This window comes from Pteronotus mesoamericanus, unplaced genomic scaffold (assembly GCF_021234165.1).
Source record: "Pteronotus mesoamericanus isolate MK-2021 breed Mesoamerican mustached bat unplaced genomic scaffold, CSHL_Meso_final scaffold_54, whole genome shotgun sequence".
Classification (NCBI taxonomy): domain Eukaryota; kingdom Metazoa; phylum Chordata; class Mammalia; order Chiroptera; family Mormoopidae; genus Pteronotus; species Pteronotus mesoamericanus.
This window is the reverse complement of record NW_026555321.1, coordinates 42,284,039-42,300,316: the sequence shown is the minus strand read 5'-3', so window position 1 is coordinate 42,300,316 and position 16,278 is coordinate 42,284,039. Positions and strand designations below refer to the sequence as shown.

The 16,278-nt window shown below is 49.7% G+C and overlaps 1 protein-coding gene across 1 annotated transcript in view; it reads left to right on the top strand.

The window, feature by feature from the left end:
* Positions 1 to 3,291: 3,291 nt before the first annotated feature.
* The window catches only part of FAM3D (FAM3 metabolism regulating signaling molecule D), a 40,904-nt gene continuing 27,917 nt past the window's right edge, over positions 3,292 to 16,278 (top strand). Inside the window, exons 1-2 of the mRNA XM_054595902.1 lie at positions 3,292 to 3,401; positions 14,933 to 14,983. Of these exons, the coding sequence (XP_054451877.1) occupies positions 14,971 to 14,983 (13 nt within the window). The 5' untranslated portion in view covers positions 3,292 to 3,401; positions 14,933 to 14,970. The remainder of the gene's footprint in view (positions 3,402 to 14,932; positions 14,984 to 16,278) is intronic.

Genomic DNA, 16,278 nt, shown 5'->3' with positions numbered 1-16,278 from the left:
AAGGAAACAGATCAACTGTCCAAAACCAATAATTGCACTTTCAAAACCTCCCACCAAACTTGACCTGAAACTGACCCCCAATCTTTCATCCGAGAGAGAAGAAAAGGCATCCTAGCCCCTTTCAAGGTCAGAGTCAAAATCACATTCAGAATTTACTGAGCATCTACTGTGGTGCCCATTTCTTCATCTGCAGAGCAGGAAGGTGGTGGGGGATCTGCTGGTTCACGCAGGATCCAGAATCCATATAAAGACCCAGCTTGTTTCCCGCTGACTGAATAGTGGGGAGAATGTCCCTTCGGAGGTCCGCTCAGGTTATGGGCTTCTGTGAGGGCTTTGCTATGGGAAGGAAAACTAAGGGATGATTTCACAGTGGTTATTAGCTTTTCCGAGACTGAAGCCCTCAGGGAGACTGCCATGAGCCTTCCCTTCCTCCCAGGACTTTTGTGAGGATGCCTCAGACCCAGAGGGTCACACAGCTGCTCAGGGTAAAGTGGGAGTCACAGCTCCTGGCTCTCAGACCAGTGCTGTCTGTATTGACCAATGCAGAAATGAGCCAGCACTCATTCATTCATTCGTTCCTTTAACAAACTGCAACTGAGCACCTGCTAAGTAAGTACCAAGCCCTGTTCTAGAGAGCAGCACCAACAAAGCCTCTGTCCTCAGAAAGCTCACTTTCTGGTAGAGCAAGACAAGTGTCAAATGAGCCAATATTCAGGAAATGTCATTTCAGGCTGTTGAAACTGCTGTAAAGAAGTTAAAACAGGAATGTATTTGTAAGTAGCAGAATAATGGCCCTCAAAGATGCCCAAGTCCTAAACCACAGAGCCTTTGACTATGTAATATTAATTACACAGCAAAAGGGAATTAAAGTTGCAGGTTGAATTAAGGTCTCTAATCTACTGACTTTAAGCTAAGGAGAGTGTCTTGGAGCATCCAGGGGGCCCAATGTATACACAGGGTCCTCAAGACTTGTGAGGAGAGAGTTAGAAGATGTGAGGACAGAAGAAGTTCAGACAGAAGCAATTTTGTTGGCTTTGAAGATGAAAGAGGGACCATGAGCCAAGGAATGCGGAAGGCCTTAGGAAACTGAAAAAGGCAAGGAAGCATTCTCCCTCGAGCCTCCAGAAGGAACACAGTCTGACCATCACCCAGATTTTAGTCCCATGAGACCTGTGTCCGACCTCTGACCTACAGAACCATAAGATGACACACTTGCATTTTCTAAAACCACTATTTGTTACAGCACACACAGGAAACTAGCAAGACCCCAGTGTTCCCTCCTCAGAGAGGCTTCCCTGGCCATGTGCTACATCAGGGGTGTCCAACCTTTTTGTTGGTGTCTCTGGACCACATTGGAAGAAGAGTTGTCTTGAGCTACATGTTAAATACCTTGCAACATGTAATCACAAAAAAAAAAAAAATCTCATAATGTTTTAAGTAAATTTACAGTTTTGTATTGGGCCACATTCATAGCCGTCCTGAGCTGCATGTGGCCCATGGGCCACAGGTCGGACACCCCTGTATGAAGAAAACTGCTAATTGCTGTCACAGTTTTCTTCACAGAACTTATCAGGATTTTAATTGAATAGTTCAATTGTTACTTACTTTAAACAGTTAGGTTGTGTCATATCTGAATGATAAGAAGCACCAGCCTTGAGCAGAACTGCCCAGGCTGGCAAGAGAAGAGGAGAGAAAGGGCGAGGAGAGGGGAAGGAAGAGGAGGGGAGAGGACGGGGAGGTTGGTGGGAGCAGACATAAAACCAGGGCCAAAACCAATCAGGATGAAGAAAAGCATGGTTTGTCCCCTTCGGACATGTCCCCAGGGTCCACTTCCCATCCCCAGGGATCCGCTGGACAGCCAGAGCACAGGCCAGGGGGCCGCTTCAGTCCTCAGTAGCCTCATCTTCCCACCAGCTCCTGGGAACTCAGTTTTTATTTCTTTTCTTGTTTTTTTTAATCCTTACCCAAGAATATTTTTTCATTTCTTTTAGAGGGAGAGCAGGAGAGAGAGAGAAACATTGATCAGTTGCCTCCCATACGTGCCCAGACCAGGGATGGAACCCACAACTTAGGTTTGAGCCCTGACTGGGGATCGAACCCTCAACCTTTCAGTTTATAGGATGACATTCCAACCAACTGAGCCACCAGCCAGGGCTCATCTTTATTTTCTGAGCAGCTATTTGACCTCATGTCCCTGGATATTCTTTTCAAGCAGGCCATACATCCTTTCTGGAAGCAGTCAGGGTAGAAATCACCGAGTAATAGAAGCATCCCCAGCCAGAAAACAAGTGGGAAAGACCCACAGGAGCCCATCGGGAACTTGGTGCCTCCTGGGAAAGAACTCATCCTAAGGAGTGAAAGGTCTCAGGAATAGAATCATGAGTAGTGAGTGACAAACCTGGGATGTTGGGGGAATGGATCAACAGCAGACCCCCTAAATACACCTGGAGTCCTAGGGAAAGAGAGGCATAAAACACTGCATTCACTGTGGCACCAAAGTTCTACCACCAGTTGGCCCTTCTCTGCTCTTCTTCCCTCTCTCTCCAGCTGTAAATTCTGATTCCATGTGCCCCAAACCGAATCTTTTCCCCAGACCACTTTCTCTCCTTATTTTTCTCACTCCTGATCAACGCCACCCCCTTTCCCTCATCCAGGCTCACTATCTGCCATCACCTTGCACCCCTCCTTCTTTGCTGCCCTACTCCAACTCCCAGTCTGTGTCTTCGCCCCCTCCCTACTTCCTCCAGCAGCTGGCATGGCACCCTGACCCACGGCCTCAGAGCAGGTGAAGACACCTTCACTAACTCACTCAACCTCCAACTTTATCCTCCAGGGCCTGGAGAGGTTGTCAGCATGGGATTCATTTATCTGGGGGACAGTGTTTTGTTGTGTTTTGTTTTGTGTTCTCAGGCAGGGGCTGTTGTCTATCATTCCTGATTAAGTTGCTCAAATTCCCATCCAAACTTCCTCTGCCCAGGCCAGGAGAACTCTGAGGAAGGCACTCACAGCCTGGGCCAAAGCCAGGGCTCCAAGGGGCTCCTCACCCACACAAGGCTTCAGACTCATTTCCTGCCAGTGGACTTTAGAGTAACTTCCTCCTTCCTGGTGAGATTATTTAACAGGGCAGGGAGAGTTTATGTCAGGTCTGTCTGCAGGAGGGCAGAGCCCGGGCAGGGCCAGGAGGACTTGGTCACCCGAGGTGAACCATGAGACACTTCAATCTCCCTCCAGGCCTACTGCATCTACAGGACCTCTGGGGAGGCACCAGCCCTTCTGAGACCAGGAGACCAGACTCGCCTAACAGGGCGGTGGTTGGCTGGCTCAGGGATCCAAGACACCAGCTGGACCCTCTCACCTTCTCCACTGACGGAAGCCGGGAAGTAGGAGCCTTGAGCCCTCAGGTATGTTTCTACCAGAATTCAAAGAGCAATACCTCTGGGTCCACATTATTGAGAGAAAGGAAAATGAAAGTGGGGTGAATGGAAAATAAGGAGTGAAAGAGTCTGAGAGAGAAAAATGAAAGGAGAGGAAGAAAGAAACCGCATAATGAAAGAGATTTCTGAGCTGGGACTGTGGAAGGCAGATTATATCTGAAGAGCTGAGTCTGATCAGTTAATGATGGACTGGGATGAGGATTCTGAGGCAGGGTTCAGGCTCAGTGCAAAAGTAGCCATGACTGATTAGTTATGTCTGTCATGAGCACAAGAATGAGGTGGCATATGCACGCCAGGGATTTGATAACCCACATAGCAGGCTTTTTTCTTAACCACAGAGGCCTCTTTATCAATTCACTCATCTGTTCATTCAAAAAACACATTTGGCCATCAACTATGAGCCACACAAATATTTGAAGAATGAATGAAGAAGGAAGGGACACTGTTCTTTGGCCTCAACTCTCATTTTTCTCAGAAAATAAATGTTCTGAAAAGTTACAACAAAGGTTCATGGTCTTGAAAGATTTTCTAGCTATGCAATGTCAGACTAACCTCTTCCTTTGACTATGACTCAATTTTCTCATCTGTAAAATGGGAGTGATCATCTGGATATCCCCTATTAATCCCGGTAGTTCTCACTGTCTAACATCCAGAATAATAATCACTAAAACACAAACAATAGCACCTACTAAGTGCCAGATTCTAAGTTCTCTCTATATAAGTACATGTTTAATCTTCCTACCACCTCTAAGAGGAAGGCACCATTACCATTCCCATGTTGCAGGTGGGTAACCAAGACATAGGGAGATTAAACCATTTGCCGGGGCAGTGGGGCTGAGTATCTGTACTCCCTGTCACCATGCAGCACTGTCTCTATGATACAGTTGATTCTAAGCCCATGGCTGGAAGAGAGCTGGTGCAGCAGTACCTTTCCAGGAGATTCCTTCAATGAGCATTTGAGCCTGCAAGTCAGATAAACAAGGAGTCAATGTTTAACAAGACAGGATAGTAAAGCACATATGGTTCTAGCCAGAAAATAAGAGAAAAAGTCACACAGATAGTCATTTTGAAACAGTTTTGACATGTGCCATAAAGGGGATAGCCCAGGAATCAGGACAGACCGCTCTGAAATTAAATTTGCCGAGGAATGCTAGCAGCGGTAGGAGGGCAGGGTGGGTAAGCATTTGGTGCACAGCAGAATCTAAGAGAAGGGAGAGGGGGAGGAGGGGCAGTTCTCACAGAAAGAGAGCAGGAGCTGGTAGTGGGAGGCGAGGTAGCAAGGTGGTCACTCACAGCCAAGCACAGCTGTGGGGAGGAGTTGGGCTTTGCCCAGCGTTTACTCCAGTCTGTCCACCTGTCTGTCTGCTCTAGTGCATCCGCCTTCCCCCGAATCAGGCTGTCCACTGCCCACCTCAAGCCTCACCAAGCCAGCCCATAAGAGATGAGCTGGTCTCATTCAAGGAGGAGCAGCTGCCCCCTGGGTTCTCTCTTATGTTTATCCTTTACAGATCTCTTTCTGAACCCAACTCCATGTTTACACACAGGCCCAGCAACTGCACTCCAATAGGAATTTTGGTGCCTTCCAAGCCAAGGGGCTCTTCCTGGGGTGGGGTCACCTGAAGCCATAGTTTGCCAGCACGTTGCTCTGCGCAGCTCCTCCTGAGATGAGACCAACCCCTGTCTAATGTTGGCAGTCCTAGCATAGCGCAGCTCCCATTGGGCAGTGGCCAGCCTATGTGAGGGGTGGCAGTCCAGCCTAGCCTGGAGTCCCACAGGGCAGGCCCCCTGTCAGGTAGGCCTAGGCCATGAGGCCAACCCTGGAGCCAGAAATGGGCCCAGCCCTCCCCAACTGCATGATGGTATGAGGGCAATCATTAGAAGGGAGAATGGATGCTGCACAGATGACCAAAACATTGATGTCCACTGCACCCTGGCTCCAGTCATCCTATTTCATTTAACATGTTACTGAAGTAACGGATGGAAACACTGCTAAAGTCATTCTACTTGCGTGAGTCACTTTCTACATAGGCAAATCACTTGATCTCTCTAAGCTCCAATGTCCTCATGGCTAAAATGCAGTTAATAAAAAAATCTGCTTCACAAGATTGTTGGGAAAGTTAAATGAAAGGACATAGGGTCTAAAATGAGCAGATTAACAATAATAATTCTTATTAGAATAATTATTATGATTATTAGTAAGATTCTCTCTCCTTTAGAGATCTCCAGGTCCCACACCTCTACACAGAAGACTTATTTGCCAGTGCCTTCCCAAGATCCGGCTAATATCATTGTGAAGGCTGCCATCTTGGTTAATCAAACAGGCCAATCCCCAGCTGCCTCTTTCAGCAAGAAATAGAATTACCCACTGGGTTGGAAGTGAATTTCCTCATGCTTGACCTGCTAAAGTAATTCAGACTGGCCAACAGCAGGCTTTCCATGGTCAGGAGTGAACCCAGATGTTCTAGGTAGCCCCTCCCTGATCCAATTAGTCCTCTCTAGTGACTCATAGCCAGGCTCTCAGCAAAGTGGTACAAACTGACCTTTCAGGCTCATGTACCCGAAGATGCCCCGCAGCCTCAGATTATCCCATCTCCCCCAACACCGGTGGGGCTGCGTGTTTGACCAGACGACCTCCTCCTTCCTCCTGCTGCTCTGTCACAGCCTGGAGGAGCTCACTCCCGCTCTGAGCACACTTTTCTCTCATCCTGGAGGGATGGTTGCCTCCTTGGGAAGGAGGGTGGAGGGCACAGGGACATCCTCAACAAAGAGAACAAGGGGCCTGCTTGCTTCACAACTGTCAGGATCACTTCCTCTGTACCACATTCCTTAGGTGCATTCTCTCATTAAATCTTCACTAAATTAAAGATTCTGATGGCCATGTATACACAAGGAAACTGAGGCTAAGAAAGGATTATACCCACAGATCCATGGCAGAACCCAGAGAGGCCCCCACTCTTAACTGCCATGTTACACAGACTTGCAGTTCCCAAGCTAGACAAGGCCTCTGCAGACTTGAAGGTGCAAATGCAGCTATAGCTGCTTTTACTGGAGGCCTCCTGGGTACCAGACACTGAGCAAAACATCTTCAGGTGATAATCTAGTCAAGTTAATGGGGAGGAAAGTCCCCCTGAAAACCCACATGAGGACAGAGAGCCTGCAGCTGAGGCCTGCAAAGCAAGCAGGGGGCCGGTGGATCCTCCCTGTGAGGAGGGCACTGCTGGCAGGGAGGGAAGAGGGACAGAATGTCTGGAACTCTCTCTAATCCCCTGTGGCTTTCCCTCTCCAGCTCTGAGGCCAACCTCACCCAAGGAGGCTGAAGCCCAGAAGAGAGAATAGCTGGGCTCTTGTCCACCCTGAACTAAGAGGGACCACCCCCAGAGCTAGGGTCCGCAAACTACGGCCCACGGCAAACCCGGCCCACCATCTGTTTTGACAAAGGGTTATTAGAACGCAGCCACATTCATTCATTTGTGTACTGTCCACAGTTGCTTTCCTGCTACAGTGGCAGAGCTGAGTAGTCATGACTGAGAACATACTGCCCAAAAAGGCCAAAATATCTCCTCCCTGGTCCTTTACAGAAAATGTTTGAGCCCTGGTCTAGAGCCGTAGAACAGAGTGGTTAAGAATGTAGGCTCCTACCCTGGCCAGGTGGCTCAGTTGATTGGAGTTTCGTCCTGTACACCAAAACTTTGTGGGTTTAATCCCCAGTAAGGGCACATACCTAGGTTTCAGATTCAATCCCCTGTTGTAGTATGTATGGGAGGCAACCAATTGATGTTTCTCTCTCCTACCTCCCTCACTCTCTCCCCCCACCCATTCCTCTCTCTCTAAAATCAGTAAACATATCCTCAGGTGAGTGTCTGGGTTTGTCTCTAAGAACCTTTCTTCATCTGACTCCTACCACCTGTGAGACCTGACTTCCCTGTGCCTCAGTTTCCCCAAACTTCACTGAGCTGTTTTAGGAGTTAGTTAAAATAAGGCAGGGTCTCACAGCAGTGCCTGCCTATGGTCTTATTCCGGGAAGCATTTCAGGAACATGCAGGTATGAGCTCTGGGAACACTGCTCCTCTTCCTATCTTCCTGCATCTCTTCCTGCATGGCCAATAATTCTACCACTGGCCAGAGATAGAGAAAACCATTAAAACCAATAAATAAAATTAAAACAGGGCATAATGGAAATAAGAGGCTTATTTCCTTGTGAAATAAATGTCAGTAGGACAAATTGTTGGAGCCACCAGCCTTATTGTTTATAGATTTATTCACTGTTTATCTCCCTCTGTATTGGTGACATGGTCAATAATTGCCTATAAATAGTGGGAGTTTACAAGAAGGACCATTTAGAGAATGAGAGGCACCCTCTGGTTACTTTGACTACCGCACGCAGGCCGAGGACATGATGGTGAGAAACTCAGGGCAAGAGAAAATTGGGTCTGGACAGGGTTACACACGTTGTCATGTTCTAGGCTGGACTCAGCAACCCCTGGCTCACAGGAGTGTGTATGAGCACCCGTGCATGCTCTCATGTGCACATGTCTGTCATTTACCGTCTCTTACGGTCTCTTGTTCTTTTTTGTTCTGTTCCTGTCTCTCTACCTCATCCTTAGTTCTTTCTTACTGAGTTGGTCTCCCTCGGACTCTGGAGCTCCCTCTGTAGTTTCACCTCCCACACCCACACATGCAGGATTGTCCCTTGCAATGACTCCCTGCCCACATATGGTGGAGCAAAAAGAAGCCAATAGAAAAATAGATAGCCCCCCACTCCCCACCGTTGGTGACAACATTTAAACCAGAGAATTTCCAGGGATGTTGAGGAAAATGACCCAAAGCTGAATTTCCAAAGGAGACTAGTTAGATTCTAAAGTTTGAGCAGATCCTCTGGACAGAGTTCATCTTTGGAAAAAAATGTTGGGCATGAGGGAAAAAGGAAGTCCCTATTTAGATGGAAGGAGACATTCGGCTCTCATTTTGTCTGTTTTCCTTCTCTTATTTTCTTTTCCAAGCAGAAACCACTCACATCCCTCTAACGACACTCAACTGCCCACCTACGATGTGCCTTGGTGCTAGCACCAGGGATGTGGATGAAGAAGGCAGTGAGAGCTGCTACCTGCAGGGGAAGCCAGCCCCAAAATCAGGGCTGGCCATGAGGCATGACAAGGCTCCTGAACAGAAGGATCCTCAGAGTACCAGGGAAAGGCCGGGAGCCTGGGCTCCAGGAGAGCTGCCATCACTGGCCCTCTTTAACTCGCCCTGTGCTTCCTCACCACCTCAGAACAAAACCCAAGGCCATTCCCCAGTCCATAAGGCCCTAGTATTTCACTTTGGTCTCTACCATCAGAGTAACATGTTCTGCCTCTCCTCTGAGCCTCTGCACATGCTGTTTCCTCTTCCTGGAACACCTCCTAGGAGAACTTCATCAGCCTAGATGTTGCTTCCTCCAGGAAGTTTTCTCTGACGGCCCCCCAGGCCAGGGTGTCCACTTAAGGAGCCCCCGTCAGAGCACCTACCCCACAGCACCACAGCATTCTCAGGCTTCTCCCTTATCACCTTCACTGTGTGTTCCTGGTAGGAAAGAACCTTGTTGGTTCTCTGCTCTGTCCCCACTCCCCAGCATAGTGATTACTCAGAGGAGATTCTCAGGAAATATTGTAGGGGGAATAATTAAGTTGGATTTCTTAAAAAGATGTCCTAGAGATCCCCAAATAACTCCTGACCAAGCAGACTCGAAGGGCTCAGACCTGCTCAGTCATGACTGTGCGAGGCTCAGGCTCACCTGTGAGAAGAGGGAGGAGTCAGCCACATCCGCTGTGTTTCCTCTGGTTCATGAAGGCCAGTGCTCTGGAGGAGACCAGTCCCAACTCCACTGGTACTACGCCCACACTGAGCAGGCCCCACTCGCGGGACGACAAACCTCTGCTTGCTTCATTGTGCCTGGCGTGGGTGCGGTCGCAGAGCAGCAGCATAGATGCTTATATCCGCCATCCCTGCCCCAAATGTCCAGTTGCTAAGTGAAGAAAAGCTTGATCCCTCCGTGGTATTTAATCATCATCCTTGAGGTCAGGACAGATTCTTGGTGTAGGATCATCCTCTGAGCTCCAGATAAAAGACCTCCTTTTTCAAGAGCCAATCACACCCGTATGGGCACACACAGACCTCCCTCGTGCCCATTCCCTTCCTCGGTGAGACTTGGTGGGTGAGAGTGAGCCTGGGGCCTCCTGGCTGTCCTGGCCGGTATTTCTGCACCTTTTCTTCTGCGGAGGATGGTGCGAACCCCAGCTCTGCTAACACAGCTGTGAGGCCCAGGCGTGTGACTTCCCCCGGGCAGGCCTCAGCCTCCTCCTCTGCATAGTGAAGGCAATCGTGTATCCAAGTCACAGGGACTTGGCGAGACATATATGTCAGATTCTTAACCTGATTCCAGGTGCACAGTAAACCCCCCATCAAAGTTAGCTGTTTCTGTTATTTTATTTATAGTTTATTATTTTTATTATCAGTTAAGCAAGTCTTGCTCAAGAGCTCACCAAGAAAAGTCTGGCCCCTTTTTTTCTGAAAAGTCAGGTTCAGGGAGGTTCCCAGGGCCTGGGATTCAGGTAAGAAAAAAGTTAGAAAAACAGACCCCCGGAAAAGACACGGGACGGGGGTAACAGGCTGCGACCCCCAGGCAGAGGAATGGTGACAGAGAGAAGACTTCTGGGCTGGGCCCCCGAGGGGAGGAAGGGGCCCCCGAGAGGAAGAAGAGACCCCACCAGGCCAGGGTAGTTCTCCAGCAGAGCCTTTGGTCTGAAGTGAGGAGAAAGGTGGTGTCTATGGGAAGCTGGGTTCAGGGACTGGGAAGCCCAAGGAAAACAGTGGACAGACCAATTTTATGTTGTTTTGAGCTGGTTTCCCCAGAGGTAAACACTAAGAAAAAGGTACAAGGGAGAGTAGTTTATTTGGGAACTGACCCCAGATGGCACTGACAGGGAACAAGGGAAGTATGACAGGGAAGGGCATAAAGGAGGTTATAGGCACCCAGTGACTGTGGGCAACTGAGGCTGGTTTTACTGCAAGACTCTGGGCGGCAGAGGAGACCACACCTCAGACCTTCCCTCCTGTGCTAGGCTGCCAGGGCTCCCCAACTAAGTGCCGCAGTCTGGATGGCCTGAAGCATGGAAATGTGTCGTCTCACAGTTCTGGAGGCAAGGGGCCTGAGATCAAGGGGTCACAGAGCCGCGCTCCCTCTGAAGGTGCCGGGGAAGGACACTCTGGGTGCCATGGCTGGTGGCAGTGACTCCACTCTTCCCACAGTGTCTGCTGTGTGTGTCTCTGTGTCTGAACTTCCCCTTTCTCCAAGCTCCATATGTGGCTCCAAGTTCACAGCTTCTTGGAAATGGCCTGGCAAGCAGACAGCGGGTTGAACCTGCGGTTAATGCCCATGTCAGAAAGGATGCAGAGCCTGCTCACAGAGCTCAGTTGCCATCTCACCTGTGACTCAGGGCTGGTTCTAAAGTGACAGGTGGCTGAACCTGGATCCTCATGAAAAGCTAGGAAATAGCCTCAGGGTTTTGTTTTTCCCACAGCAAAGGCACGCTGGGTAAGGACCTAGGACAACAAAAAGTTGCCCAAAGGAAGGAGGCAAGGAAGGGTAGTCCAAGTGGAAAGAAGAGCATGTACCACGCCGAGGAGAGGAGAAGCCTCCCTCGGGCCGTTCTGGGTGGCTGGAGCAAGTGTGAAGGAAGGGCAGCACGGGATGAGGCCGGCAAGGTCGCCCCCATGTGAGAGTCAAATCTCTCAAGGCCTTATAAGTACATGAAATACGTTGGCCTTATCCTGAGAGCGATAGGAACCATAGATCAGACTTAAGCAGGGAAATACACACTTATTCCTCCAGCAAGGTGTTCTCCCACCCTCCTAGCCTGGAGAAAGGGTAACCCTTTCTGTTGATTCTGGCACAGATCATGGTTGAGTGTAAAGTCCCCTGTGTACAGAGGGCTCCAGGAAACAATAAAAAGCTGATGTCCTGGCTCCTACAGGTCCATTAAGAAATGTCACAAGCAATCAGGCAGAGAGATACCGTGATGGCATTTCGGTTCTGCAAAAAGAACAAACATCCGCCTGGGAACGCTGCCATGGAGGTGCACTGGCAGGAAGCAGCAGGCGATGGTGGCTGCCAAGGGGGAGGAGACGGGATGGGCGCCAGCGGGCGAGCCAAACCCCCCTAGACGAGTGGCCTCCTTGCCCCACACCCCTTTCAGGACAGGTAAATAGCATCACCCTCATTTTACAGAAGAAGCAGCCAAGGCCCAGAGAGAGAGGTGCCCCAGAACACATGGCTAATAAGTGGCAAACGCAGGTCCGTCTGATGGGAGCATCCATCTTCTTTCCCAACATCACAGGCCTCTTACTGCCTGATCCTCTCAGAACAAAAACCACATGTACTGCACCCACTGCTCAGCCCTTGCTTTTGCATCTTCTGGTGGGACTTGTCTACAACAGCAGGTGATGTGTTGTAATGGCTGAGAACAGGACTCCAGCAGCCTCAGAATTACAGACATCTAGCTTAGCGTCATCAGGAGAAAAGGGCCTCTCTCTCCAGTTTCCATAAATCCATCCAAGGAAAAACTCTGATTGGCATTGCTTGGGTCATATGCTCCTTCCCAAACCAAGCACAAGGAAATCACAATGCCTTGATTGGTCAGCCCCTTTGGACAGGATGAGGATACCATAATGAATGTCCTCCAATCCAGAACCACAGGTAAGTGTTCAACCTCGATTTTAAGGGTCAGGGAAGACTTCCCAGAGGAATTGTCTTCTACACCGAGACCCGAGGATGAATAAGAGTGTCCCAGCCAAAGAAGCAGAAGAACAGTGTTCAGAGGGCCTAGCACTGAAAGGCCCAGGATGCTCAAAGAACATCTCACTCACAACAGCATCTCCCAAGCCTAGTGCACAGCCTGCCTTCCCATGAGCACTCAGAAAATGCTTCAGTAACACAATCCATAATTGGCTGTGTGTCCTTAGACAAGTCATTTGCCCTCTCTGACCTTCAGCTTCCTCCTCTAGCTGGTGGCTTAATCATCCTAACCATACAGGACTATGCAAGAATCTAATTACTTCCAAATACTCAAGTACTTGCTCAGTGCTCGACTTGCACTAAGACCTGCAGGAGACAAGGCCTGCCTGCCATGGAACAGAAAAGGGCTTATGCACTTGGCCAGCTATGAGAAGGGGTCCAGGGAGGGGCAGTATAAGGGGAAAGGCTCAAGGACAGTGAGGGCAGAAAATGGGCTCTCCAGTCAAGGAGACCCCATGCTCCCCACCGCCCTGCCCCATTCACCTGTGATCACGCACTGCCCTGGAGCCACCAAAGCTGTGCCCGAGCCCATCAAGCAGCCATGCACGGAGGGCATTGGGACAGCTCTCCCTGTGCCCTTGCCCCAGAACTTCCTAACCTGAATAACAGGTTGTGACAATCTCAGCAAGAACAAGGAGGAAAGAAACTTTTGTGTTTGAGTGGCTGCAGAGTGACTCCTCGCCCCACCCTGCCTGCACACCTGTTCCAGGCGCCTTTGTCTCTCCCTCCCCCCTCCCCCAAGGAGGCCAGTCCTGGGCTCCGACTCAGCACCAGTCTGGCAGGGTGAGCCATCTGGGGACTCAGGAGAGCAGAGAGCCCTGTAAGTGCTGAGGGCATCGTCGGAGACGGCCAGGAGAGACATCAGGCTGAGAAAGCCCTCGCCACCCCTGTCCCTCCCCTGCCCCTGCTCTGAAACCAGAGTTTTTGCTTGGCATGGGCATGACAGCAAGAGGCTAGCCCCCTGCCAGGTAGGCGCCCCCACCTTCTATCTTTTCTCTCTCTCTAACCTCAATCTCTCTCTCTTTCTCTCTCTCTCTCTCTGAATCTGGGTGTACACAATTCATATTTTTTCTTTATCTCTGTTCTCCTCCATGTCCTGGTCTCTCTCTCATTGCCTTGTTCTTTCTTTTTTTCTGTCCCTATATCTCTGCCATTTCCCATTCCCCCTTGTTCTTGTCTTTGTCCCTCCAATCTCTGTCTCTGTGCACACTCCCTCTGTGAATATCCGTGTCTGTTCATTTATCTGCCTAACCCCTTCTCCCTTCTGTCTGACCCCGCCCCTGTCCTTCCATCCTGTCCGCCCCGGCTACCCTAAATCCTCCATGTATGGGGGACCCCACAGAAGGTCCTTCCAACCTCATCCAGGAGCCTGGGCTGCTGGACTGTAGGTCATGCCCAACAACATTCAAAAGCATAATATATTTTTATATCTGGGAAAAGAAAAAGGTTGGTCATTTGAATTTCAGGAAGTTAAGTTCTACAAAACCCCTGTGGGTGGGCCAGGCTCAGCTTTCTCACTTAGAAGGCCCTAGAGGAGTAGGGCCAGGGTAAGTGGGAGGACTTTTATAAGTCTTAAACGGAGACGTGCATTTGCACTTGTTGTTGCTGTTGTTTCAATCATAGACCCAGCCCAACTGCCTCAGTACCAGGTCCCCTAGCTCATACCTGGATGCTTGGCGGTTGGGATTTGGACACCAAGTCTGTTGAAATAGATTCTTAAGATTAAGAAGATTCTGGGGTGGGGAGGGGACAGGAAGAGTGGTGAGAGCAAGTCACTGCCATCAGAGACCCATCAGAGGCCTGTCAGAGACCCTCCAGCTGGCTGTGGAGAGTCTGAGACCTGGGACAGTTATCTCTAGCCCCCTCTCTGCTCCTCGGCACCTCCAGAGTCCTGCTGGGAGCTTTCAAAGCTGCCGAATCACAGGTAACTGCCCAGCCTCTGGGGGTTGGCACAGGGGAGAGGTGGGCCCAAGGATGACCCTAGCCCTGCCCAGGACTCAACCAGGGAGGGAACTTCGATTTCAACTCTCCCCTGAGACAAAAAGCACTGTGGGGATTGGGCAGCCAGAGGCCTGCATCCAAATTCTGACTCTGACCCTTGCAAGCTGAATAACCCTGAGCTTAACCATAGTCTTAGTTTACTCACCCATAAAATGCACGGTTGTGAGGGTTAAAGCAAATAATGCATATACAGCACCCAGCACAAACTCCCCTTTAATATGCAGATCCTGATTGGTCTTTATTTTGCTACATTAGCAAAGATCTCTTGAGTTCTACTCCCTGATGGTTTCCATGGGCTAGCTATCTCAATATCTCTCAGCTGACTGGATGGATGAACGAGCAGATGAATGGATGGATGGATGGATGGATGGACAGATGAACAGATGACCTCAAATGGTCAGTGACTGGCAAACTGCACCTGCCTCTACTTTTTAATCTCTTTGCATGAAAAAGACATGGTGAATATAAAACCCCAGGGCAAAAGTGAAGGAAAGGTGAATGCAGAGCAAGAAAGAAGAAAACTGCTCCCCTCCTCATAAGGCAGATGGTGAGGAACCGAACTGAAGGGGAGATGACCTCAGTTAGAGACACCCATCCCTAATCTTCAGTCTTGTTGACTTTCAGACCCCAGATACTGGTTTCCAATTCAATTTTCTTCTCTCCACAGGCTAACGCTGACCCCAAGCCACTCCTCACCTGGACAGGATGAGAATATCAGGTAGGGCCAGGGCTGAGAATTATATGGCCCATGACTGAGGTCCAATATTGGTTTCAGAATCATTTTTCTGTCAGCAGAGTCTCCTGTTCTGGACTCAGAGGTCATTTGGCTGTATCTTCTTCAAATGGTCAGGCCAGAATTCCAGGAGGAAACCAATCTAGGGCGAGCCTGGAGGAGTGGAAGAGGTGACTTTCTGCCTCTAGGAAGAAGGGCTGGAAGAACTTTGGCACAGTGACCCTGCTTGGCTGGGGTCATGGGGATTCCTTACCTTGGAAATACCTGACCTTAACTGGAAATTAGGGACAAAATATTTGCTTCAAGGAAGGCTCTTGTAGAATCCTCATATCATAGGGCTAAGCATGAGGAGAAGCCTTTGCCTTCCAGTCTACACCTTCATGTTATACCTCCTTTGTGCAGATAGAGAAATTGAGGCACCAAATAGGAAATGAACAGAGTTCATTGACATTCCCAAAGAGCAGTGAGGCAGTTAAGAGCACAAGTTTCAAAGTCAGCTTACTGCCCTGGATTCTAATCCCACCTCTATCACTTACCAACCAAGTTACCAGCTCTCTGAGCCTTAGTTTCCTCATCTGCAAAATGTAAATAACAAGCAGGATCCAGCACAGAGGGTTGCTGTGAGGATGAACTGAGAAAATGCAGGTAAAGGCTGTCAGCACAGTGCCTGGTACAAAATGAGTGTTGTGTGATGTGATCCCCAAGAGAAATGCTGGGTGCCTACGCCATACTGTCCTAGAAGATGAGGGACACCCACACACCTGAGCTCCACCCCATGGGATTCAGGGTGCTTCCTTGCCCATCCCAGGTAGCTTGAGGCCAGAGAGCTGAAGTCAGAGCTAAGAAGAAGGGTGATGCTGAGAGGGAGGTCAGGCAAAGGGTAGGGAACTCTTCTGGTGACTGGACTGGATCCAGGAGGCAGCTGGAGCCCCCGGAGTCCTTAGTGGGCAGTGCATTAAAGCCTGTTTCTCGACCTCATGGAAGGGTAAGGAAAGGCACCAGGAGCTTGGGGTGGTCCATCCCATGTGTGGGGTTGCTCTCTAGTGATGGCTGTGGAGCAGGGGTCAGGCAATCTGTCTGCGTGTCAGGAGAGGCCACCACAGCAAGGCCAGTGTGTGTTCTTGTCCAGGATTTTGTGTGGTTATTTGCGGTGGCTCTTGAGGGGGTCAATGGAAAATGTGGGAACGAACCTCACTCCCCAAGCCACCTTGGAGGCTGCCTACCAGGGACAACTATCACATTTCTCCCCATAAGCCATGGGCTCAGTGGCACGGGTGTTA